Here is a 27,436-nt window from a genome sequence, read left to right as displayed (position 1 = left end):
GTTTTCTGTCCTTTAACCAATTTCCTACCTATGTAGCCATATTCCCTTTAATACCATGTGCCTTAATTTTATCATCAAACCTCCTATGTGGCACCTTATCAAATGCCTTTTGAAAATCCATATGCACAACATCCCACTGTATTTCCTTTATCACTACACTGTTATTTCCTCAAAGAACTCGATTAATTTCATCAGACACGACTTGGCTGTTTGCAAATCCATACTGGCTGTCCTTACTTGACCCATGTCTTCTAAGGAAGTATGAATTTTATCCTGTATTATGATCTCTAGAAGCTTAACCACTGCCGATGTTAGGCTGCCTGTCCTTTTGTTACGTGCTTTATCCCTTGCTTTTTGAACAGAGGTGTCAAATTGGCAACCCTCCAAACATCTGGCACAACTTCCATATCTGAGGATGTTTGAAAGATTGTGGTCAGAGCCTCTGCTATGTCCTCTCTGATGTCCCTTGGCATTCCAGAATGCATACCATTATACAGTATTTCCACTCATTTGGCCTCATCACATTTACCATTTTAATTTGCTTTAGAAAATTGTTTCTGTATGGATGTAGACAACATGTGTTTTTTTTTTAAATATATAAAATCCAAATCTCTTCCACCAAAGACCTACTACAAAATTAGTTCCTGAGCCTATTTTTCCCCCTTCAATTCATATTGCACTTGCTATTAATTAGATGGAGTTCATGCCCTGCATTAAATTGTATGAAGAAGCCTCAAGTTCCAAACAACTTCTATTTAATACATCAAATGCTTTTGCAATATCTAGATCCAGGCAGAAAATCACTTTTTTTAAACCACTTAACCAATACACTGAGAACAGAGGAGATCTACGAGTAACTGCCCTTGACATCTAGGCCGATTTTGACCCAGTATAACACTAAGGAGCCCTTGTAAAACTGAGGTCAATGGTGGTCAAGGGAAACAGTCTCCAGAGGCTGGAGTCATGCTCGACACAAAGAGAGATGGGTGTGGTTGTTGGGAGACCAATCATCGCAGCGCTGGGTCATCATCGCCCGAATTCCTCAGGGCAGCAAACTTGGCCCAATTGTCTTCAGCTGCTTCATCAATGACCTTTCCTCCATCATAAGGTCAGGTGTGGGGCTGTTTGCTCAAGATTCTACAGTGTTCAACTCCATTCACAACTCCTTTTGATAATAATGCAGCCTATGCAAGCCTACAGCAGGACCTGGACAACACCCAGCTTGAGCTGACAAGTGGCAGATAATGACCATCTACAACAAGAAAAAATGCAACCACCTCCCCCTAACCACCATCGCCGAGTCCCCCATCATCAACATTCTTGAAGGCACCGTTGACCAGAAGCTTAACTGGACCAGCCACATCAACACAGTAGCTACGTGAGCAAGGCGGAGGCTGGCTCACCTCCTGTCCATTCAAATCTTCTCAATTAAGTCAGGACTGTATTGGAAAACTCAGCATTTATCTGGATGGATGCAGCTGCAACAATACTTAAGCAGCGCAAAACCATCCTGGACAGAGCAGTTCAACTTGATTGGCACCCCTGCCATGGATTTGATATCCACCACTGGCTGCAGTATGTACTACTTACAGCATGCACTGTAGCAACTCACCAAACTTACTTCATTAGCAGCTCTCAGCCCCCTGACCTCTACCACCAAGGACAAAAGCAGCAAAATCATTGGAACACCATCACTTCCAAGTTTCTCAATAAATCACACCATTCTGATTGGGACATATAATGCCATTCCTTCATCATTGCTAGGACAAAATCCTGAAATTCCCTACCTAACACAATTATGGGAGTACTTAGCAAAAGAACTATGGTAGTTCAAGAAACATGCCTATCAACACTTTCTCAGGGCAACGAGTGATGGGTAATAATGCAGCCTTGCCAGCATTGTCCACAACTGGAAATCATTTTTTTTAAATTGCAAAAATGCTTCTGCTTACTGATAATAGCAATTCCCCCCTCCAGAGGGACCATGATTATTTAATCACCAGGCCTCCTCATGCTGCCTGCTGTTGGCTCAAATCATAAGAAAACCTAGCATCTATGTAATTTTTTTCTCGGTGGATGGATGGATTATTAGCAAATGCTTTTTTTCCTGTAAGTCCCCAGTTAAAATATGTTTGTTTCTTTATGTAATTTTGCTACCGGGGTGTAATAATTAGTTTGTTTTTATTACTTGAGTCCAAATTAATTAAGGACCATGGTATTGTGGAGTTTTGTGTGTGCAAAGTACAAGTTATTTAGAAAATGAATTTTTATATGGTTAAAATTTACAGTAAAATATTTTAACTCTGGCATTCAGTTCACTTCTCTGTTTGATTACTTTTATTTTATTTTGTGGTTTTGTTCAAGTATCATCAATCCAAAGAAGTCCCAGGCTATCTTATACAGAAGCCCTGCCCGAAGAAATCCTGGGTCCGACTCATCATCTACTGAAGACTCTAATCAGGCATATGCCATAGGTCAGGCGCAACATATTTGATAGAGGAACTAATTAGTTTTATATATTCACTATAGTACTTCACATAAACAGGAATTTACTTCTGTAATGTCCAGTTCAAGTTTAGGGATCTTGCTGTACTTCTCTTCACCATGTCACTTCTAAAAAGATTCCTCCTGTATATTTATATAGTAAACTTTTCCTTTATTGATGCAGTTCAGAAGGTTTACTGAACTTCAAAGTTGAGAACGAACACAGTTAATTTTCCATTTTTATTATTAAAACAGTTAGTCTTAAGCATTCCAGGTGTGTAGATAGTAAACTTAGCCTTCTACAAGTGTGGAGTATGCTTGCATTATTAATAATATATGTAGAGATAATAATGGTTTACTCAACAGAAGATCAATATGTGACAGCAAGCTATTTGATGCACAGGGCTAAAATGATATATGGGACTGGTAACAATGCAGTAATATCCTAGAGGGCTTTAGATGATGTCCTTAAATCACAAGAGTAAAGTTTGAGTGCTTTAAGACCTGTATAAATTCAGAGTTGAGATTAGTGCCTTTTAAGTCAGTTCCAGGTATCCATCATTATTATTATTGCATATTGCCTAATAATGTTGTAGTCACTTTGGAGGTTGTTTTAACATGAAGCATGGAATAAGAAAAGACCTTTCTGCCATGGAGCTCACTTCTTCCTCAGACCATATGCAAACTCTCTTTACTCTCCTGAGGGAACAAATATTCCCTGATCCTTAAATATGTGAAGTGAACCTTCAGAACATTCACCCATCTTCACAATTCGATCCTGGCTGGTTGCCCTCCACAGGTGCCTCAGTCCTCTAGTTCTGCACTTGTAGTCTGTTTCTATCTACATCATTCATACTCCTCAGCATTTGAAAGACTTGGATCACAGATACCAATTTTACAAATACATGCTCCTGATATGGTGCCTCACCTGTAGGGACTGCACAATGGGCGATCGTGGGTGTGCTCCTCATGATTTTCTGTCCATTAATTTTAATCAGCCCTCATGCCTTCTCTCAATCTTCAATGAAAACAGCTTAAGCTCTGAAGGTCTCCATTTGTAACTTAGAGCCCTAACTTGGAAAATATGTAGTACTCAGTGTTAAACTGACAAATGGCAGTACTGATGCATCATAATTGTTTGAAATACAGCAGGCTGTGCAGAAAAATGGTACGGTACAGGCTCCACAGAGAATTTTTGTGGGAGCTGGAATTTGAAGCATCAATTCCCACCAAAATTCTAGCTAGAGATAAGGGTTTTATAACTGCTGTAAGCTGAAATGTTTTAATTTTATTTTTGTCATTACTGGCAGCCCAGACTCCTGCTGATCTTCTGAACCCACCTCATGCTAAAATTCTCACAGTCCCAACTTTTGCCAGAATTTTTGGTGTATAACCAATAGCATGGATAGTTGAAGTTCCACTGTTGTATCAACCCAGGACAGAGCCTGTGGAACTCCTGCAGTCACTTTGTTCTGTTTTCATCACTTGTGTTTTTCTCTCAAGGGTATGTCATACTGGACACCAGTCAGGTTGCTTTTTATTTCGTTAATTCGGATGACACACGCATTAAATAATTAATTGTGATAATTTCATGATTATCCAGTGATAATCAGCCATGGATTATGAGAAAATAACACTATATATTGCACAAGGTTTTCTTTATTTGAAATGATCACTCAAGTTATTTTTGATTTCACTGCATTTTGATTGTTTTCAGGTAAAATAGAAGTGTTTACAGTGTATATGGATTTTTTCACTTCTGAGTAAAATTCCTTGTTATAAATTCAGATCTCTTAATATGTTAATATTGTTTTACTCTTATTGTCTTAAAATAATAGCCTACTATGATCAGAAATCTCCTGACTCTTTAAATGCCTCAATCCCAGGCCAATGGGAACCTAAACTCTAGTAGTGAAATAATTGTTTACTTCTTTCCTTTCTGTTTTCTCCATTTAATCAAATTGATCATTTCTTGTATCTCTGGTCAGAGCGCTTAGGGTACATTTATGCTACAACTGTAGTGGAAGTGTGAAGCAATTTACTTTACACTGACGCTGCAGTTATAGTATAAAGGCAGCTGGAGTCGGCCTGATCTGAGAACTGAGTGAAGAGAAGTTAGACTTCCTGGAAGAGGGACTCATGCTTCGCTTTGCTTTGGATTCAGCCTGTAAATCAACTTGGTGCTACCAGCGAGGAGCCCACCAATCAGGAGCGCATGTCAAAAATTGACCCCTTCAATATAATTTAAATTAGGGTTGTTAGCATTACTAGTATATGTTCTTAGCAATGTTCACAAAAGCTAAATCTAAAAAACTGCATGAAATGTCCTGGCAAAATTATTAGAACAAATATTTCTTAGAATTTTGTAACTCAAATGTTATGAAATTTTAATTTTCAGTTTTTTGATTTATTATTATTATATGTTTTTGTTATCAGGAATTAGCATGCACAGTTCTGGCATCCCATCAACCCCTGCTACCTTGACAGCCAATGGTAGGCAGCAGAACGAACTGAGTTTACAATGTACAAGTGTCTTCACTGTTTAAAGCCTTGGTGTGACTGTACAACATCGGCTTCTCAAACTTCTGTTTTTCTACTTCTGTCACTTTCTCTGTTTCTCTCACTTTCCCTGCCATCTAAAAGAAACCTCTTGCAGGTAATGTTTGGGTCTTTTATTTTCCTTTCACTGATTTCTATTTATCTTTTTAAATTTTGTTTTCACAATTTATATTAATATATCAGCCTGTACCCCAGCAAATTTCAGAATGGAAAAATGCCAAGAATATTTTCAGGGTCATCTATTTTAATCCGAATAGCTTGTTTCACATAATTATTTTAATCTCCCTCCTTCATGCAGCTAGAAAAGCATTTAGAAATCACCCGTGGTGACTGGTTTTGGTCGATAAGCCCATAAAATTAGGCTATGTGAGAGCTATTGACTAGGAGACCATTCTCTATAGCCATATAAAGGTAACACATAATGTTTCTAATTAAATATGTTAAATGGGAAAAGCAAGCAATTGCCAGCAGAGTACCACCAATTCTAACATCAGTTGCTAAATCAAATGAGTTGGAGAATAAAAAGCATAGGAGAAATTCATGCTTTAAGAATATTGCATATAATTTTAAATATGATATGATATGCACCAACTGAATACAATTAACACTAATTGATATAAATCACATGGATACACTTAACATAAATACCTAATCATTCAGAATATATTGCAAAGTGACTGAAATGTATTTATGCACCTCATATAGTTGTGTCTAAATACCTAATCATTCAGAATATATTGCAAAGTGACTGAAATGTATTCACAGCATGTTTAGATTTAGAACAATTTCCAACTTTTTTTTCTATTACTACATTTATCATAGGGATTTCTAGTTTGTCAATAGTGCTCAATTGAAATGTAAAATAATATAAAAATGTAAGATAGTATAGTTAATCATTTTACAGACAAGTATCTGAGAAGACGGTTTTCTGTGCTGGAACGGCATTATTTTTCCTGTACTATGAATCGACTCTGGCTAACTGATATTGAGAGCACCAAAATATCTTCCATGCATGCATGATTTTGAGCTTAATAATGAAGTGTTTGGCAAACCTTCAAAATGCATCATTATGTTATTTTCCTGTGATCTCCTTAAGCATGTCTCTCCTCTTACTCCAGATTAATGAATTTGCAAAACACTTTTAATATGAAGACAGTGTCCCTTTAAAGATTATTGTTAATTTCTTCCATCACTGACCTTCAGAAGATATTTTCTTGCCCCTTGAAAGATTTTTTTTTCTTGCTTCTCTCTTCTTTCCTGGTGCCCAAGGTCCCTGTGCATTTTTTTCAAATTAAGCAACCTGGCAGCCAATCTGTTCCAGGATCTATGGTGGCATCAGACTTGAACCAGCCACTGGCAAGTGTATGATAGTGGTACAGGTTGGTTTGTGCTCACGTTTTCTGCCCCTTCCTCTGATGAGTGCAAAACCTGTGTTCGGTACTTACCCCAGATGGTTCAGCTGAGATCAAGGACTTGCCTTGTGGAAAATCATTCTTTTGTGCTCAGAGCAAGAAGGCAAAATCCAATTTTTCCAACTATAATATTTTTGTTTGGATATAATCCAAGTTTATTACAGCCCTTAATAAGTAGGGTATTTTTAGATTTTGATTAACTTTTTTCCATACAGCTGTTAAGAAATTGGAATCATGTGGGAAGTTTGACCCAAACAGGTGTGGTAGAATAAGTTTGCTTAGTAAATTTCTTGGGTTAGAATAAATTTGCTTATGATTGGGTGACACAAAAGTATTATAGGAAGTGTGTGATTGGTGTGCAGTATATGCAAGACTTTTAATATATTGATAGGTAGATATTGGATTTAAATTCAAACATGAATGATCAAATTATTGTATAAAGCACGCTAGAAAATCTTCAACTACTGATTTAAATGTGGTTTAATTTGGCTTTTAAAGTGCAAATGAGCAAAACCAAATCCACAGCTAAACACTAATCCTTTAGTATTTGTTTTTGGCAGTGATAGGTTTATAAACTGCCTGAAAACTTTCTTTGTATATTGTGCTCAACAGTTCAAACAGAACAATTGGAACTGCAACCCTTCTAATTATTCAGTCAAACTATTGTGTGACCTATTATTTCTAAAGTGTTTAAGTCCTTCACATTCACTATCTTAATTGCTGCTTCTAAATAATTTTTAAGTATGTTGAGACCACAGTGTACTAATGAGCCTTATATGGAAAGCAGCTGTAGAGTTCTAGGACAAATTAAATGATTTTATAATGTAAACATAGTGCAAAGGGGATTAGAGATGCAAAGGGAATTAGAGATGCAAAGGTTGAAAATATTTATTGTATTATCGTTGCAAAATTCTAATGTCTGCTTTGGAATCAATTGAGGGTTTCCTTTATTAAAATTTGTGTTTTTATTTATTTATAATTTATCTAACTGTTACTGTAGTAACTTGGTGTCTGAACTGTTCATTTTTGGTAGATACGCTTCATCAGAAATTTAGTGCCTTGCCTTCACCCGAGAGAGAACTTAGATTTATAAAGCTGAAGAAGGATGTGAAACACGGTTTAGGTATGTTGAATTGGTGGGTTTGGTTGATTTTTCTATAGATGACACAATGTCAGGCAGTGGTTTACTTGACTGTAACATCTACGTAATTTTACAGTAAAGACCAAGGATGAAAATGTAATTGTTTTCCGGGTAAAAAAGGCCAAAATCCTTCTTGCCAGTGGGTGGATTCCATACTGGAACCAGCTGAAAAGTTTTTTTTTTTGCATGACCTAATGATATCAAAGGTATAAGAAAGTACATGATGAGAAATAATGAACTTAAATTGAGATGCTCAACATCACAATGAAGTTCTATTGTGTGTGGAATGAATCTCTAGGCTAAAAAGTGAAGAATTGGAAATATGCTATTAATGTGGTCTATCAATTGAATTATTATTTAAAAATAGGTTTTCAGATTGTCGGTGGAGAAAAGACTGGTAAACTGGATTTGGGAATTTTTGTCACTACAATCATGCCAGGAGGGCCAGCAGAGCTTGATGGACGATTGAATCCAGGTACTGCATATGCTTTTGTTGTAAATAATCAATAGTAATTGAAAATCCTCGGCCCTTCCAGCACACTCCCACCACACTTCTGGCAGGCCTTGAAAGGGGCGGAACCTCCAGGCAAGTGGTGCAGGAGGGGGTAAGAGCAAGGACTCTCAACGTTGGGAATTCCTACATCCCAAGTCCTCAGGGAGATCCAGCAGCTACCAACTGGGAGTCCAGACTGCAAATGTGGCCTGGGTGGGCAAAGAGGAGGTAGTAAGTTTTCTTTCAAATATTTAAACGTGGCCCCCATACAAAGTAGCTGGCAGAGAACAAGTTTAGTTGTTTCCCGGAGAAGGGAAGTTTTACCGCAATTTATGGCCTCTTCAGCGAGTGGTGACCGAGGTGCTTTATCTCCCAATAACATTTGGAGATGTGAACGTTTTTGCAGCTTGCAGGCATTTAATACAAAGTATGTACCAATGATTTTGAGATATCTGATTTGAGAGAGATATTTTAATTCAATTATCCTAACAGTCATGTATCCTCAGTGGTTTTATATTGTAGTCATTCTTCTTATTGACCATTTTAATAACAAACCAGAAGTTTAAGTTGTAGTTCAGGGGTAATGTCAGGAAGCACTTCTTCACACAAAGGGTAGTGGAAATCTGGAACTCCCTCTCCCAAAAAGCTGTTGAGGCTAGATCAATTGATAATTTCAAAACTGAGATTGATAGGTTTTTGTTAGGCATGGGTGTTAAGGGTTCCGGAACCAAGGCGGGTACATGGAGTTAAGATACTGATCAGCCATGATCTAATTGAATGTCGGAACAGGAATGGCCTATTCTTATGTAGTCCACTAAATTGAGGTGGTCCCGTTTTTAAAAAAAAATCTGTTTCCATTCAATGTTTTATTCAAAATGCCCCATTAAATATTTCAGTATGGCATATTTGAACTGATCTAGTAAAGAACATTTTAACCAACGCAGAACTTAGTGCTTCATTAAGAGCACTATGAAAAAAGTCTGCATTAGCGCAGTTGCATTAGTTGCATTTCTATGAGGTGAAAAGTTGTGAAATTCCATTTAGGGGGCACCTAAATGTTTTGAGGGGGCACAGCCTTGCTGTAATATTGTTGCATTTGTTGCAAGGTATGAAATTGTTCTACCCATTGGCAGTTTCATCCCTTCCTTTTCAACATACACCAAAAATACCTGTGAAATTGCTCTTCGTTAAATTGCCGTTATGTTTTTACTGCCTGCAGGTGATCGCCTGATATCTGTAAATGGAATAAGTTTGGAAGGTGTTACCCATGACGGAGCAGTTGAAATTTTACAAAATGCTCCTGAAGATGTGACCCTGGTGGTCTCTCAGCCTAAAGAGAAACTTTATAGAGGAAGTGAACTTTCTTCAGGTACTAATTCTGTATTTCAAGAGTCAAAATCTCAAAAGTCTGAATATGAAAACCTAGATATGATGCTACATGTGTTCAGTGCACTCCAGTGCAATCTAGCATTACAGTCTTTAAATTTCTGCACCCCTCCCCATCCGAGGAAAAAAACTTGCTTCCTCATCTTTGAAACTTTGAGCAAGAAGTATACACAAAGAACAATCACCAGGAAGAGCCAAACAGGATGGTGTGAGCCACAAGTTTTTCTTATTATAGTGTATTTCATCTACTCTGCCAGTTGGAGATCAGAACAGATTTGGCAGCTATCCAAAGCCAACCCTCTGGTTGAAAATATAATCCTGTAACTTCCATTTTTTAATCAATCCTTCAGGATAGAATACATGCTGGGATTAAGACACTGGGACTCAGTCAAAACAAGGTTTTGGACTGCTTTCAGTGTCAGCCAGTGGGAGGTGAGGTTTGAGTGAGACAAGTTACCAGATGTTGAAGTTCTTGTGATCCTAGCCTTGCCCACACCCCTGAGTCACCGCTCCAAAGCCTAAAAATGACAACACATGCCATGGCTCTGTAATTAAAGGGTGATTCTGGGTAGGCTCAGTTCCCAGCCAATTTCTAAGATATGCTAGTTGTCAGGGAATGCCATTGTTCCTGCTGTAGAGAAGAATGTCACACCTATGAAAATGAAGAAAAACTGTTGAACAGCATTAACCCAAATTTCCACTAATTGCGATTCTAGCACTTACACTAGAATTGTGCCCACTGGTGCTCTCCAGCATTGACCCCACCAGAACAGATGGGATCAGCAGAGGGCCTTTAATTTGCATGGCGGCTCTCAGGGCCCCCGTATTTGCAGAGGACTGATTTGACGAGATTTTATGTGTAATACAAGGTAATAGTCCAGTGACGGTACAAATTATATTTATCTTTTATTCATTATGCAAAAAAAAAATTTACTTCCAGTAAATACCTTGAAGTAAATAGTTTTTTTTTAAATGAGATTTGTAGCCGTAGGGGCTATATACCTTCATATGGTATTATACCAGCAACTTAAGAATCCACAAAATAAAAATACTTTTGCTAAGTAAACTTGCTATGACACCAAGCTACTATTTTGGATGTGGTCCTGTGTGTAGCTACAGTTACCATCCACCTGCAGCTGTCTTTTTTTTATTCATTCATGGGATGTGGGCGTCGCTGGCAAGGCCAGCATTTATTACCCATCCCTAATTGCCCTTGAGAAAGTGGAGGTGAGCCGCCTTCTGTCCACTGCAGTTCGTGTGGTGAAGGTTCTCCCACAGTGCTGTTAGGCAGGGAATTCCAGGATTTTGATCCAGCGATGATGAAGGAACAGTGATATATTTCCAAGTTGGGATGGTGTGTGACTTGGAGGGGAACGTGCATGTGGTGTTGTTCCCGTGTGCCTGCTGCCCTTGTCCTTCTAGGTGGTAGAGGTCGCGGGTTTGGGAGGTGCTGTCGAAGAAGCTTTGGCGAGTTGCTGCAGTGCATCCTGTCGATGGTACACACTGCGCCGGTGGTGAAGGGAGTGAATATTTAGGGTTGTGCATGGGGTGCCAATCAAGCGGGCTGCTTTGTCCTGGATGGTGTCGAGCTTCTTGAGTGTTGTTGGAGCTGCACCCATCCAGGCAAGTGGAGAATATTCCATCACACTCCTGACTTGTGCCTTGTAGATGGTGGAAAGGCTTTGGGGAGTCAGGAGGTGAGTCACTCACCACAGAATACGCAGCCTCTGACCTGCTCTCGTAGCCACAGTATTTATGTGGCTGGTCCAGTTAAGTTTCTTGTCAATGGTGACCCCCAGGATGTTGATGGTGGGAGATTTGGCAATGGTAATGCCGTTGAATGTCAAGGGGAGGTGGTTAGACTTTCTCTTGCTGGAGACGTGATGGTCTCAGTATCAAATTTGCCGCTCCAGCTAACCTGAAGACAGGATGAAGTTAAGTGTAACAAGGAATTGATTTCCTAATTATTTCATCACAAAATAAAATTTTAAAAATACACTTCTCACCTCCTTAGAAATAAGAAGGAATAATATTGGACATGATTTTTTTTAAAAATAGCCTTGATTTTCTGAGGCTCTACTCGCAGCACAGAGCCTTGCTATTGGTGAGGGCAGGTGTGAAAATTAGGCACCCAACCTCGTGCAAGTGCAACCCACTTATAAATAATCATATTACTCGTGTTGAACAAATCTAACCAGGCTAATTACTGGCCAGCAAGCTCTCCCCAATCATCTGTAAAGTGATGGAAGGAGTCATCAATAGTGCCATTAAAGGACGGCTGGGGTCAATTTTAGGATGGCCGAGCGGGTGCATTCGTGGCGGGGGTGGGGGGGGGGTACCTAAAATTGGGGAATCCCGGTGCGGGTCTGCCCACTTCCAGGTTCCCCAATGACGCGAATCGGTGCGGGCGCAGCCCCCGCATTCGGGACTCCCACCGGCAATTAAAGCCGGCGGGATGACAGTTTAGATAGTTATGGAGGTACTTGAGGTCGTTGACAGACCTCATTGGGAAGAGATTTTTGCAGGGATGTGATTTTGGACTCTCCTCAGCGTGTTTCCCAATGGCTGCTGACTGAAACAGGTCTGCAACAACAGGGAGTGTTTCCCACTCCCTGTTGTTGCAGACCTGTTTCAGTCAGCAGCCATTGGGAGATGCAGAGGATTCCTTAACAGTTGGGGGGAATACCTCATTCATTGTAGCAGGGCACTCTGTCACCTCAGACAAAGTTTTGCCTGCCACACCGTTGTCTCCACACTCAAAATTATCACATCATACCCTAAACTCTGCTGTCCAAACACATTTACCTACTTTGTGGATCCCCTCACACTCACACGGTCAGGATGGGATGGGGGGTTCTATAGCTGCATTCGTCACTCCATTGGAGGACGAGCAATATCACCAGCCTCGCCAGACATGCCATCCACCTCCGCCACGTGGAGCTACACAATACAGTGCTGCGCAACAGGCACCTGCACAAAGTAGTCGTGCAATGACACATACACCCACTGTAGGGTGACCCAATGGGTGGTATCAAGGGTGTTCATGGAGAACCTCATGAAAGGGCATTATTGCACAAACCAGTCAAGAATGGCCAAGACGTGGCAGTAGTGGTGATAATATAATATGTAATGTGAGTTGATCAGAAATCAAATATAAGTAAAAGCCATGACAAACCTTCAAACACCCTTGTGCATCCCCTTCATGCTCACGACACGTTTGTCTTACGCGTTCTACTACACATAAGTGATGCATGCCCTGTGGCTGCAGCACAGGTAGTGGCAGGTTGGGTAAGGCTGACCGTGAAAGAGATGCATGAGAGGGTGAGTATGAGACAGAGCCATGATATTGTATGAGGATTGGGTTGAGTGGTAGTGGTGGGATGAGTACTGGGGAAGTGAGGAAGTGCAGGTAAGATGGGGATGAGGGCTCAGTGGATGTGAGGAGAGATGTGATAGAGTAGTGTTGGCAGTGCAGAAGGAGATGTGGAGTGGGGACAGTGGTGTGGCAGACGGAGTGAAGGGGAATGAGTAAGAGTACTCATTTCAGCTGACCTGGTTAGATCATTGAAGCGCCACCTGCATTGTATGCAGATGCGTGATATGTTGGTGGTGCTGGTGACCTCCTCTGCCACCTCAAGCCAGGCCTTCGTGGTGGCAGAGGCCACTTCCTCCCGTCCGCCGTGTGGAAGATCTCCCTCCTCCTCCTCCTCCTCACCCCCACCCCATCCAGTAGGACCTGGAGTGAGGCATCATTAAACCTGGGAGCAACCTTCCCCCGGGCTGCTCCGTGCTGTAATTTTGCCTATTTTCTGCAACATCGGTCAGTGGAGGACTGCCCCTTTAAATAGGGCTCCTCCAGCTGACAGCCTATGATGCGGGTGCGCAGTCCGCCCGCTGCGCAGCTTTCCAGCGCAAAAGCCAAGGTAAGTGGCTTCAGATTACTTACGATCACGTGCCAAACCCACCGATTTCACTGAGCGCGTTACCCACGCGCCCAGTCGACCCCCCCCCCCCCCCCACCACTGCCAACCCGCCTCCCTCCTAATATCGGGCCCGATGCTCAGTTCAGGTACTGACAGAACCACTTAGATCCAGACAAGAATGCAAGAACTGAATGTCAGAGTAGAGGTGAGAGCAGCTCAAATCAAGTCAGCATTCAACTGAGAATGGCACTAAGGAGCCCTAGCAAAACTGAGGTCAATGGGTGCAGACTGCACTTCCTGCTGTCAGTATGGGTTTGCTCACACCGTGTTTGAGTGCAGACTCTTTTTTTCATGCAAAGTTGGGGCTAATGGAATAATTGTCATTAAGCCTGCCTAAACTCTGCTATGGAGAAAGTAACCAACCAGTTGATTTAAAGGGGAGGAAAGTCTAGAGGTATTACTTTAGGTTCAAAGTGCTTTCCTGTTGTAGAAAAAAAATCTTACAGTAAATTTCTTTGATGTTGTTTATAAATGCCAATTTAATTGCTGCCATGGAAACCTTTAAAAGAGGCTCACCCTTCCTCCCAGGCTGCTCTGGTGATGTCAGTTATTGGGAGCATTCCAAAACAATAGGGAACATGACTTCAGATCAACCTGGGATCCATTCTGGAACTGCCCAAACCCAGGAAAACACACTTCAAGGCTGAAGTACAAATTTGACATGATCACGAATGGGGACAAACAAAATGTTTACTTAAAGATATCGAAACTGGTTCTTAAATGTCAAGTGTTGTACCAAATTCCAGTTACAAAATGTAATTGAGTGTTAGCCTTTGTGACTTACAGTTGTGTAGGTGACGAAAGCAGATGTAAAGGGCATCCTTTTGGTTTTATTGTTTACAAATGAAGTTATGCTAAACCTTTATAAAACACTGGTTAGGCCTCAGCTGGAGTATTGTGTTCAATTCTGGGCACCACACTTTAGGAAGGATGTGAAGGCCATAGAGAGGGTGCAGAAGAGATTTACTAAAACGATACCAGGGTTGAAGGACTTCAGTTATGTGGAGAGATTGGAGAAGCTGGGGTTGTTCTCCTTAGAGCAGAAAAGTTTAAGAGGAGATTTGACAGAGGTGTTCAAAATCATGAACGGTTTTGATAGAGTAAATAAGAAGAAACTGTTTTTAGTGGCAAAAGGATTGGTAACCAGAGGTCACAGATTTAAGGTGATCGGCAAAAAAAACAGGTGACATGAGGAAACATTTTTTTAAGCAGAGTTGCTATGATCTGGAATGCACTGCGTGAAAGAGTGGTGGAAGCAGATTCAATAATAACTTTCAAAAGGGAATTGGATAAATACTTCAAGGGAAAAAATTTACAGGGCTATGGGGAAAGAGCAGGGGAGTGTGACTAATTGGATAGTACTTTCAAAGATCCGGCACAGGCACGATGGGCCAAATGGCCTCCTGTACTGTAACATGCTATGATACTATAAATTGCACAAAAGGTCTGGATTGAAAATGACTTCTAAAACCAGTGTAGTGCTGGAAATGTACAAACACACCTCCACAGATATGAGAACCAACTCTAAAATTTATCATTGTTACAGAGGGAAAAAGATAGTGGGCCCGAAAATAGGAGGGAGGCGGGTTGGCAGCGGGGGGCCAACAGGGCACGTGGGTAATGCGGCCAGTGAATTCAGGGTGCTCCGCACGCGATCGCAGCCTAATTGAAGGCACTTACCATGGCTTCCGGGTTTCCCGTTCCAGACCTGCGCAGCGGGCGGGCTGCGCACCTGCATCACAGACTGTCAGCAGGAGGAGCCCTATTTAAAGGGGCAGTCCTCCAATGCTCCTCCTGCAGCAAAGAAACAATTTTGGATCATAGAGCAGGCCAGAGGCAAGGCTGCTCCAAGGTTCTCTGCCTCCTCACTCCAGGTGCTGCTCGATGGGGTGAGGAGGAGGAGGGAATTTTTTTTCCATCGGATGGGAGGAGGTGTCCTCCCTCCGCCACCAAGAAGGCTTGGCTGGAGGTGGCCGAGGAGGTCAGCAGCAGCGGCAATGTGTGTAGAACCTGGGTCCAGTGCAGGAAGCGATTTCATGACCTAACCAGGTGAGCCAAAGTGAGTATACTTACGCATTCTCCCACATTCCGTCTTCCACATCACCTCCACCACCACATAACTCCTTCTGCACTGCCACCACAATGCTCTTGCATCACTCCTCACATCCACTCAACCATCATCCTCACCTTGCCTGCACTTACTCACCGCCCCAGTTCCCATTCAAACACAACCACGCAACCCAATCCTCATACAATCTCATGGCTATGTCTCACATGCACCCTCCCATGCATCTCCCTCACGGTCACCCCCACCCACACCAATGCATGCAGCGGGTCACCATGCAACCATCACTCAATCACGCTTCTGTGTTTTGCCTTGATAGGAGAAGAGATGCCAGAATGCCCGGGAGAGGGCAAGGACCGGAGGGGGCTCGCCACACCAGGTGGTCCTAACGGACGCGAAGCAGCAGGCATTGGCAGTAAGCCGGATGCTGGAGTGCCTGTCCGTGGCGGACGCCGAGACTGGGAGTGCACAAGCGGCTGGTGATAGAAATCTAACACTCAGCACTCATGATAGCGAATGATCTTAACATCACTTGGCATCTGCAGCACCTCAACATCTGTCCATATGCTTAATATTGCTTTCTGTTCTCTTGCAAGGCCATCTGCGACCGCCGTGGCGGCGGAGGGGGATTCCTCAGAGGACCTGCCGGCCTCTGAGGGTGCATCGTCACATCTGAGCCAGCCATCCACCAGCGCAGATACACACACCTTGGTGGGTCCCCGTCCTCACTTAGTTGGGCTTGCACATGGTGAGTCACCACGCACATGTGAGCACGAGCAGACCCTGGTGGCAGGGGCAGCCGTGGAGAGTCCGCGTCGGTGGGAGCACTCTTCTCCAGGCTCTGCTCAGCTGGATCCAGATGCTGAAACCTGGAGGCCAGCCATGAAAAGGAGAGTCATCGAGGGCCAGTAGCACATCACCGAGGTACTGGAACAGTTGCTACGCGCACTCTCCACAATCGCACAGAGGATGGAGGAGTCCAACTCCTGCATGAGTGGAATAGTGGCACAGTACGGAGGGTATCTCCGAGATACTGTCACAGGGACGTGAAGGCATCTCTGAGATAGTGTCGCGGGTAGGTGCGGGAATGTCTGCGATGGAGGAAAGACTAGCCTTCATCAAGCTTCAAGCATGGCTCAACAATGAGTCCATTCAGGCCGTGACAACGGCCGTTCGGATTCAGGGTGAGCAACATTCTGCCGCCTTAAACAGGCTGACAGATACCTTACAACTGGCCTTCCAAGGCTTCACACAAGTCCTCCAAACAATCGTTCAGCAGGGCGGAAGGAGTGATGTGGGCCTGGGCCAGGAGAGGGATGATGGTGAAAGGGGACATGGAAGTGGGGCCACTCAAAGCGCTCCCACGTCTCACCCGTTGCCCCCCTCCCAACCAGTACCCACAATGCTGCCCCCTCTCCAGGTGGCTGAGTCAGCCCCTGCACAGGTGCAGGTGGAGCAGTCTTTGGAGGAGCCCTCACGGGCACCGAAACACAGAGGGCGTCCACGCAAAGCATCTCATCGGTCAGGGCGTGGACAAGAGCAACCTGCCACTACCTCTGCTGAAGCCACAGGAGAAGCACCACGTAGGGGTTCCCGTAAACGTACGGTGAAGGTTTTGTGAGCACAAAGGGGATGCACAAGGATGTATGACAGAATGTCATGTTTTTGATTTACTTTTGTTTGTTTTGCAAAAAAACATTAAAAATTGTTATCACCACTACTGCCACGTCTTTGCAAATCTTGTCTGGTTTGTGCAATAATGCCCTTTCCTGAGGAGCACCATGAAGACCCACACCTGATGCCAACCATTGTGTCACTGCTGAGTGGGTGTAGGTGTATTTGCAGGGCTCTTTTGTGCAGACGACTGAGAGACGCCGGCGATGTCCCCGGTGACACCCTGGAAGGATGCGGAGGAGAAATTGTTGAGGGCAGTGGTGACTTTGACAGCGACAGGTAAGAAGATGGTGCTCGGGCCAGCCGGGAGCAGCTCGGCATGAAGGAGGCTGCAGATGTCCACGACTACATGTCGAGTGACTCTGAGCCTCCGTGTGCACTGCTGCTCAGAGAGGTCCAGGAAGCTGAGCCTCGGTCTGTAGACCCTATGGCGAGCGTAGTGCCTTCTGTGACACATCTCTCTCTGCGGTTGCCCTCCTTCCTGCTGTGCAGGTGGATGTGTCACAGCACTGTGTCGTGGAGCTCCACGTGTCAGAGGTGGACGGTGTGCCCGGCGAGGCTGGTGATGCTGTTCGTCCTCCGAGGAGGTCATGACTGCAGCTATGGCGGCCTCCATCCGGAAGATGTACATTTGAGGGGGTCCACAAGGTCGGTAAATGTGTTTGCACACCGGGGTTGAGGTTGAAGTTTGTGATTTTTTGTGTTAGGAGGAGGGTGGTGCAGGCCAAACTTTGTCCAAAGTGACTGAGTGACCTTCACCAATGAGTGAGGGTCTCCGCCACCCCCCCCCCTCCCTCCCCCCCCGCCTGTCAAATGGACCTTTGCAGCTGCCACAGGCTGGTGGCTGCAACACGTCCATTTCAACTAGGAGTGTTTCCCCCAGTACGGGAAACACATTCAGTTGACCTGAAAATCCCACCCCTCCTAAAATATCCTACAAATCAGGTCTCCTAACGACCTGAAGTATCTAATTAATTGATTTAAGTGGGATCCTGCTGCTTTAATTGCCGGTGGAAGTCCCGCATGCGGGGGCTGCGTGCGCATCGAAGCGTGTCATTGGGGAACCCGGAAGTGGGCGGGTTGGTGTCGAGCTCCGCACCCACCACGACCGTACCCGCTGGGACATCGGAAAATCGAGCCCAGTATGTAAGTTTCTTAGGGCTCGATTTTACCAGGCCTGCGGGTTTCCGGCGGGTTGGGTTTCGGGAGCGTGGTCAACACGCTCGGTGAAATTAGTGGGTTGCCCGCGCGATCGTAGCAGGCAACACACTAATAGGAATCAATTACCTGCTCCTCCGGGGTCCGCGCTGCTGGTGTGCGCGTCGGGCAGGCTGCGCATGCGCAGTACGATCTGTCAGCTGGAGGCTCTCTAGTTAAAGGGGCAGTCCTCCACTGACAGATGCTGCAACCAATGGAACAAATTGCAGCATGGAGCAGCCCAGGGGGAAGGCTGCTCCCAGTTTAATGATGCCTCACCCCAGGTATCATCAGATGGGGTGAGGAGGAGGGCGAAGACAGAGATCTTCCACCCAGCGGGCGGGAGGAAGCGGCCAGCCTCTGCCACCAAGAAGGCCTGGCTCGAGGTGGCAGAGGGGGTCACCTGCGCAACCAACATATCGCCCACCTGCATACAGTGCAGGAGGCGCTGCAATGACCTCAGTAGGTCAGCCACAGTGAGAACATGAAGTCTTTCCCCTACACTCCATCTGCCACAACACTGCCCCAACCCCACATCTCCTTCGGCACCGCCAACACGACTCTGTCACATCACCCCTCATACCCACTCAAACCCCATCCTCATCTTACCTCCACCTACTCACCTCACCAGTACTCATCCTGTCACTAACACGCGACCCAATCCTCATACAATCTCATGGCTCTATCCCACACTCACCCTCTCGTGCATCTCCCTCACGGCCAGCCTCACTCAACCTGCCACCACCTGTGCTGCAGCCACAGGGCATGCATCACATATTTGCAGTAGGCAGCGTAAGGCAAATGTTTCGTGAGCATGAAGGGGGTGCACAAGGGTGTCGGAGGGTTTGCCATGGGTGGTACCTATATTGAATTTCAGAGCAACAAACAGCACACATTATATTGGCACCACCACTGCCATGTCTCCGCGAATACTGTCTGTTGTGTCCAATAATGCCCGCTCCTGGGTATCACTATGAGGACCCACCACTGATGCCACCCATCGTGTTACTGCAGAGTAGGTGCAGGTGTATTTGCAGGGCTCTTCCGCGCAGACCACTGAGAGACATCAGCGGTGTAGCCGGCTGCACCCTGGAAGGATGCGGAGGAGAAGTTGTGGAGGGCAGTGGTGACTTTGGCAGCGACATGTAAGCACTTGTTGCTGGGGCCAGGCAGGAGCAGCTCGGCATGAAAGAGCCTGCAGATCTCCACGACTACATGTCGAGCGAATCTGCGCCTCCGTGTGCACTGCTGCTCGGAGAGGTCCGGGGAGCTTCGCCTCGGTCTGTGGACCATGTGGTGAGGGTAGTGCCCTCTGCGATGCGTCTCTCTCTGCGGTAGCCCTCCCTCCTGCTGTGCAGGTGGGCGTGCAACAACCCCGTGTTGGGGGGCTCCACGTCTCTGCGGCGGACGGCGTGGACTGCGAGGCTGCTGGTGCTGGTCATGCTGTTCGTCCTCCGAGGGTGTCCACGCACCACCCATTTGGCCGTTGTTGGTCTGAGGGGTTGTGCAGGGTAGGTGGGTGGTTCCTCGGACTGGGGCTGCGGTTTCGTGGCGGTCTGTCCTCTGGCTTGGCGGGGGGGTGGTGGGGGGCAGGGGTTGCCCTATGTGACGCGGTGGCCTCCTGCGTGGGTCAGGGCTCTCCCCCGTGGGGTGCACCTTGGCACCTGCCACAGGCTGCTGGCTGCAACACGCCTGGTTGGAGAGAGACTGTTTCCCCCAGTGTGGGAAACACGCTGCGATGCAGGTGAAATCCCACACTTCCTCTTTTGACAGCTGATTCAGCTCATTAACTGACCTCAACAAGCAAGGTAAGTACACTCAAGTGGAACCCCGCTGGCTTTAATTGCCTGCGGGATTCCCACCAGCGGGGGCCACGCACGCAGCCCCGCACGTCATCGGGGAACCCGGAAGTGGTCGGGATCGTGGCGCGATCCGGTCACGTGACCTCATATCGGGATTTTCGGGGCCCCCCCGCTGGAAACCCGACCCTAAAATCGAGCCCTTAGCATTTGGGTAGAACAGCAAAGTGGGCAATACATGTTATGGTTTAATCGGTTGCAGTGTATCAAGCTGATTTTAACTAGCTGAAATCTGCGTTAACAGGCCGATAACTGTGATGTAGTTCAAACCCTGAGTGCAATTTTAAGGAACCCATGGCCCCAAAACTTGTTCAACGTTATATTTTTGTGGAGCCAGAAGGAGCTTGGCTCCACAAAAAAACTCAGGGCCGCTGCCGGCCAGGGCTCGCCCCTTCTGCTTCCCCCCCCACAACCTTCAGGATCTACCTACAGGCCGGGTTGGCATAGGACCCGGCCAAAATTCTTCTGCCTGAAACCAGTGAGCTATATCAGGATGCCCATTTGGAACCCCCAGCTCGCCTGTTCCATTTAAATGAGGCTTGTGTCAGCCTTGGCTCAGTGATAGCACTTTCGCATCTAAGTCAGAAGATTGTGGGTTCAAGCCCCAATCCAGAGACATGAGCACATAATCTAGACTGACACTTCAGTGCTGTACTGAGGGAGTGCTGCACAATCGGAGGGGCCATCTTTCAGATGAGAGATCTGCCTTCTCAGGTGGACATAAAAGATCCCACGGCACTATTCAAAGAAGCGCAAGAGAGTTCTCCCTGGTGTCCTAGCCAATATTTATCCCTCAACCAACATCACTAAAACAGTGTATCTAGTCATTATCATACAGCTATTTGTGGGACCGTGTACAAATTGGCTGCCGTGTTTCCCTATATTACAACAGTGACTAAATTGGCTGCGAAGCAGGTTGGGACATCCTGAGCTTGTTACGGGTGAGTTCAATGCGAGTTCTTTCTTTCAAAATGGCTCTGGCCTCTTTGACCCCGGAACTTGCGGGCAGCCACCACGCTCCGCCAGTTGGCTGCACAAGAGTTAAAATCTACCCGAATGTGTTGGTTGGGTTAATAATGGTACTCATTGCCTGTCCTCCTTTATTTCTTTTGTGTAAAAAAGTATAACTTGATATCCAGAAGCCTCAGTAATTTTTGGCACCAAGAGCATTCCCATTTAGACATGATGAGAAAATAGCCTTCATTCTAGATCTTTTAGATTTGTAACTATAATACTATTTTAAATGGGAAAGGAGGATTGAAATAACTATGTCTACATTGTCTTCGTAAACAGTACAGTTAAATGCTTCAAACAGTATGTCTAATTGTTTTTGTATTATTGTCAAGCATCTCCTCTGAATAAAAAAAGAACAAGGAGCCAGTCGAGGAGTCCTTGTCTTAATTTGGGAAAGCGGGATTATGAAGAAGTGTCATCTTCAGAAGAACATAATCGATCACGAGGTCACCAGAAAACTCATCCAATTGGAGCCTCAGTTCCACCTGAAGGAAAACGAAGAGGAAGTACAAGCTCCCAGGACTCTAGAACGGAAAGTGCCGGCCTTTCACAAAGCCAAGTGAATGATTTCCACAGAAATCAGACTGCCTCTCGAACACCACAGTGCACTAATTATGAAGAAGTCTCTGCTCTTATGGCACCGAGGCAGGATACGATCCAAACAGTTCTAGACAGCACAGGACATTTAAGCGTCATTAATGCTGAAACACCTAAAGAAACTGATTGCTCTGACCGAGGTGACTCTGACATGGATGAAGCAACATATTCCAGCAGTCAAGAGCAACAAAGTCCTAAAAAGGTGGGTGTGATTTTCCTCAACCTTGGCTAATTTTTCCACTACCCCCCAACTATTACTTTGGGCTCGATATGAATACCACCCTCCCTCCCCCATGATGATGGGAGAGAGTTGGGTTGGGGGATAAAAATGAAAAAAGTGAGATGTCTCCCAATCCGCTGCATATGGCGATGGATTTCAAGGCGTCCCAGTGTCCTGCTGTGGAGAGGCGGGACAGTTCATTAAAATATTTAAATCGGGCTCCTACAGTGCAGTCGAGAGCCTAATTTCAATTTTACAGTTACTGCGCGGATTTCCCAGGGGTCGGGAAACCCGGCAGTGAAGGGGAGGCGCGGGAGCTGCCGGCTTCACAAGGTAAGTGCCTTTTACAGCACTCCTTGTGGAGGAGGAGTTCCCCCCCCCTCTCCCTGGCCCCTCAAGGAAGTCCTTGGCCTTCCCTCTACTGATCACGACCACTCTCTCCCCCCACAAACGCCGACCTTCCCGATTGCCAGGGACCATCTCCAGGGCCTCCTGCTGCTGGTTTTCCCACCCGACAGCCAGGCAGGCTGTCAATTTAGTCAGCTGCAAGGCAGGAAACAGGGGGGAGAAAATGATGATGAGTTCTCGTTAAATTCGGCAAGACCTCTGTGTCCCCGGCCTGCCGGGTTCTTTGGCCGTTTTCGGCCTCCCCCGTACCATCCCGGCCTGCCCGTAAATATCTGGGCCTATGTGTCTATATGGAAACTACATATTGCAATAGTTTCAATATAATATTAGTTGAAGTGGTGCCAGAAGTTTATCTTTCCATATTTCTTCTCCATATAACTATTCAGTTTGATTTTCTTTCAGGTCATAGCATAAAACTTTTGTTTGTTTACATACACAGCTGTTTCATCTGTGTATCAATATCAGATCCATTAGCTTTCCTGAACCAAAAATTCTTCCATTGGTTCTGATCTTATTTCTACAAGAATCTGTTGCCCATTGCATGGGCATGATGTGCCGAATGTTCTCCTGTACTGTATCATTTTATGTATCATTCTATTATTACCCTGCTAGCAATAGGGCTAGTTTAGATATGTTAGTGTAGATTTTACTAATGTTAATTGACAAAATCCCAATGGCCCACTGACCCCCATACCCCAGTTCCTGATGTGTGCTTCTGGCATGCAAACCCATAAACTCTTTGTTTTTTTACAAATCATATTAGACACAGTTTCAGAGTTAAAGGCGGAATAATTCTGCCAGAGCCATAGCTTCCAGATTAAAGCTGCACCTTCACCAACCAAAACAAACACTGCTCAGAATCTGCCCTGTCTGAATTCAGGCTTCAGCATTGCCTGTGTATTTTCAATATTTTTTCCCCCTTCCTCCCTCTTCTGAAGGCTCAAGTCCAATTAAATGGATGACGATAATTCATTTTTTTTTATTCGTTCATGGAATGTGGGTGTCGCTGGCGAGGCCAGCATTTATTGCCCATCCCTAATTGCCCTTGAGAAGGTGATGGTGAGCTGCCTTGAACCGCTGCAATCCGTGTGGTGAAGGTTCTCCCACAGTGCTGTTAGGAAGGGAGCTCCAGGATTTTGACCCAGCGACGATGAAGGAACGGCGATATATTTCCAAGTCTGGTGTGTGACTTGGAGGGGAACATGCAGGTGGTGTTGTTCCCATGTACCTGCTGCTCTTGTCCTTCTAGGTGGTAGAGGTCGCGGATTTGGGAGGTGCTATCAAAGAAACCTTGGCGAGTTGCTGCAGTGCATCCTGTGGATGGTACACACTGCAGCCACAGTGCGCCGGTGGTGAAGGGAGTGAATGTTTAGGGTGGTGGATGGGGTGCCAATGAAGCGGGCTGCTTTGTCCTGGATGGTGTCGAGCTTGAGTGTTGTTGGAGCTGCACTCATCCAGGCAAGTGGGGAGTATTCCATCACACCCCTGACTTGTGCCTTGTAGATGGTGGAAAGGCTTTGGGGAGTCAGGAGGTGAGTCACTCGCCGCAGAATACCCAGCCTCTGACCTGCTCTTGTAACCACAGTATTTATGTGGCTGGTCCAGTTAAGTTTCTGGTCAATGGTGACCCCCAGGATGTTGATGGTGGGGGATTCAGCGATGGTAATGCCGTTGAATGTAAAGGGGAGGTGGTTAGACTCTCTCTTGTTGGAGATGCTCATTGCCTGGCACTTGTCTGGCGCGAATGTTACTTGCCACTTATGTGCCCAAGCCTGGATGTTGTCCAGATCTTGCTGCATGCAGGCACGGACTGCTTCATTATTTGAGGGGTTGTGAATGGAACTGAACACTGTGCAATCATGAGGGAACATCCCCAATTCTGACCTTATGATGGAGGGAAGGTCATTGATGAAGCAGCTGAAGATGGTTGAGCCTCGGACACTGCCCTGAGGAACTCCTGCAGCAATGTCCTGGGGCTGAGATGATTGGCCTCCAACAACCACTACCATCTTCCTTTGTGCTAGGTGTGACTCCAGCCACTGGAGAGTTTTCCCCCTGATTACCATTGACTTCAATTTTACTAGGGCTCCTTGGTGCCACACTCGGTCAAATGCTGCCTTGATGTCAAGGGCAGTCACTCTCATCTCACCTCTGGAATTCAGCTCTTTTGTCCAAGTTTGGACCAAGGCTGTAATGAGGCCTGGAACCGAGTGGTCCTGGCGGAACCCAAACTGAGCATCGGTGAGCAGGTTATTGGTGAGTAAGTGCCGCTTGATAGTACTGTCGACGACACCTTCCATCACTTTGCTGATGATTGAGAGTAGACTGATGGGGCGGTAATTGGCCGGATTGGATTTGTCCTGCTTTTTGTGGACAGGATATACCTGGGCAATTTTCCACATTGTCAGGTAGATGCCAATGTTGTAGCTGTACTGGAACAGCTTGGCTAGAGGCACGGCTAGTTCTGGAGCACATGTCTTAAGCACTATAGCCAGGATGTTGTCGGGGCCCATAGCCTTTGCTGTATCCAGTGCACTCAGCCGTTTCTTGATATCACGTGGAGTGAATCAAATTGGCTGAAGACTGGCTTCTGTGATGGTGGGGATATCGGGAGGAGGCCGAGATGGATCATCCACTTGGCACTTCTGGCTGAAGATGGTTGCAAACGCTTCACCCTTGTCTTTTGCACACACGTGCTGGACTCCACCATCATTGAGGATGGGGATGTTTACAGAGCTTCCTCCTCCCGTTAGTTGTTTAATTGTCCACCACCATTCACGACTGGATGTGGCAGGACTGCAGAGCTTTGATCTGATCCGTTGGTGGTGGAATCGCTTAGCTCTGTCTATATCATGTTGCTTCCGCTGTTGCATGCATGTAGTCCTGAGTTGTAGCTTCACCAGATTGGCACCTCATTTTTCGGTACGCCTGGTGCTGCTCCTGGCCTGCTCTTCTACACTCCTCATTGAACCAGGGTTGATCCCCTGGCTTGTTGGTAATGATAGAGTGAGGAATATGCCGGGCCATGAGGTTACAGATTGTGCTAGAATACAATTCTGCTGCTGCTGCTGATGGCCCACAGCACCTCATAGATGCCCAGTTTTGAGCTGCTAGATCTGTTCTGAATCTATCCCGTTTAGCACGGTGGTAGTGCCACACAACATGTTGGATGGTATCCTCAGTGCGAAGTCGGGACTTCGTCTCCACGAGGACTGTGCAGTGGTCACTCCTACCAATACTGTCATGGACAGATGCATTTGCGACAGGTAGATTGGTGAGGACGAGGTCAAGTAAGGCCCGGTCCAGCAGCCATGTCCTACAGGACTCGGCCAGCTCAGTCAGTCGTGGTGCTACCGAGCCACTCTTGGTGATGGACATTGAAGTCCCCCACCCAGAGTACATTCTGTGCCCTTGCTACCCTCAGTGCTTCCTCCAAGTTGTGTTCAACATGGAGGAAGACTGATTCATCAGCTGAGGGAGGGCGGTAGGTGGTAATCAGCAGGAGGTTTCCTTGCCCATGTTTGACCTGAGATTTTATGGGGTCCAGATTCAATGTTGAGGACTCCCAGGCACACACGAATGTTGGCAGACTGTTCAACCCAAGAGGGAGAGGCATTACTGCTGATTCTGTTCTTACTTTATACACACTTCCAAGGTCACTGTATAGCAACTAGGAGCAGGAACCCTTGCCAATATTTCCAATCCCATTGCTCAGTTAGTAGCACTCTCACCTACGCTAAGTCAGAAGATGTGGGACTTGATCCTTTGGTGCAATGCTGAGGGAGTGCTGCATTGTAAGAGGTGCCATCTTTTGAATGTAACATTAAATTGAGCCCTGTCTGCTTGTGCAAGTGGATGTAGAAGCTGTTATGGCACTACTGAAAAAAGAATTCTCCCACTGTACTGGCCAACATTCCTTACTGAAACCACCACTGTCAAAAACGGAATCACCTCAGTCTCTATTTGTAGAACCTTGTTGGCCTCAAATTGGCCTCATTTGCCTGCATTTTTAAAATAATCCATTGGTTGTGTGGTGCTTTGGGACACCCTGAGGGCATGATAATGAAGTTCCTTCTTCTACTTTCTGTACCCATAACGTGAAGGCGCTGAAGTCAATTGTTGCCATCTTTCCTCTGCCCTGGGTGAGATTAGCTAATACAGCATGGACCAAAGATCGAGGCTAGAACTTTCTTGATCTGCTATTTACGAGATAAACTTGCTGAGCCATTGAGGGAGCTTTTCTTCTCTGAATTGCAATACATAGCTATTGGAAGCAATTCCAGTGTTTCATGTTGTCATATAGTAATGTATCACATAGAGCTATTTTTGTCAACAGTGTATTAAAATTGGAATTGTCTCCTAAAGTCTAAGGCAAGAATATTTCTACAGTAGCTGCCATTTTTCATTAGTAAAGTACTTAAAAAAAAAAACAAATTGCAAAGGGCAACTGTAACACCTAGTTGTAGAAAATCAATACTACACCTCCTATTATGGCTTGGCCTTTAACTTTGTGTTATGTTTTGTCAGCCATGTGTTAAATCAATTTATTTTCCTACAGTATTTATGAAATAGAGTATGGCTCAAAACACTGGAAAAATAATATTTATGAAGTGAAATAGTATGTCGCTATACAAGTCATAAAACAGAGATTAAGCCCAATTGTTTTTTCAATGTTGCTGTTTAAACTAACTTTAACTTTGTTTGCATAAAGGATTCTGCAGCAGATAAGACAAAAAGAAGAGCTTTTTCTGATATCAAACACAGCACTGTGCTAAAGCCAGGAGACATTTTCGAAGTGGAATTGTCAAAAATAGAGAACAGCCTGGGCATAAGTGTCACGGTACTGTTTGGCAAGGTTTTCAACTTTCTCCTTCTCTACTTTAGTGAAAATTTAGAGTATGTAGAATTTACATTCAATGGGACCAATTTTCAGAAATTACAGGG

At 45.3% G+C, this 27,436-nt stretch overlaps 1 protein-coding gene across 5 annotated transcripts in view; it reads left to right on the top strand.

Annotated features, from left to right (window-relative positions):
• The window catches only part of ptpn13 (protein tyrosine phosphatase non-receptor type 13), a 265,922-nt gene that overhangs the window by 140,556 nt on the left and 97,930 nt on the right, over window positions 1–27,436 (top strand). For 2 of the 5 annotated variants that reach the window (XM_067990434.1, XM_067990469.1), the window contains exons 19-25: window positions 2,365–2,474; window positions 4,921–4,977; window positions 7,489–7,578; window positions 7,964–8,071; window positions 9,309–9,458; window positions 21,600–22,066; window positions 27,204–27,347. In XM_067990434.1, the coding sequence (XP_067846535.1) occupies window positions 2,365–2,474; window positions 4,921–4,977; window positions 7,489–7,578; window positions 7,964–8,071; window positions 9,309–9,458; window positions 21,600–22,066; window positions 27,204–27,347 (1,126 nt within the window). The remainder of the gene's footprint in view (window positions 1–2,364; window positions 2,475–4,920; window positions 4,978–7,488; window positions 7,579–7,963; window positions 8,072–9,308; window positions 9,459–21,599; window positions 22,067–27,203; window positions 27,348–27,436) is intronic. The other 3 variants (XM_067990445.1, XM_067990460.1, XM_067990453.1) reach the window with 3 other exon arrangements.

Source organism: Heptranchias perlo, chromosome 1, assembly GCF_035084215.1.
Source record: "Heptranchias perlo isolate sHepPer1 chromosome 1, sHepPer1.hap1, whole genome shotgun sequence".
NCBI lineage: Eukaryota > Metazoa > Chordata > Chondrichthyes > Hexanchiformes > Hexanchidae > Heptranchias > Heptranchias perlo.
The sequence above is the reverse complement of the archived record's forward strand: the minus strand, read 5'-3'. Positions and strand labels throughout refer to the sequence as shown.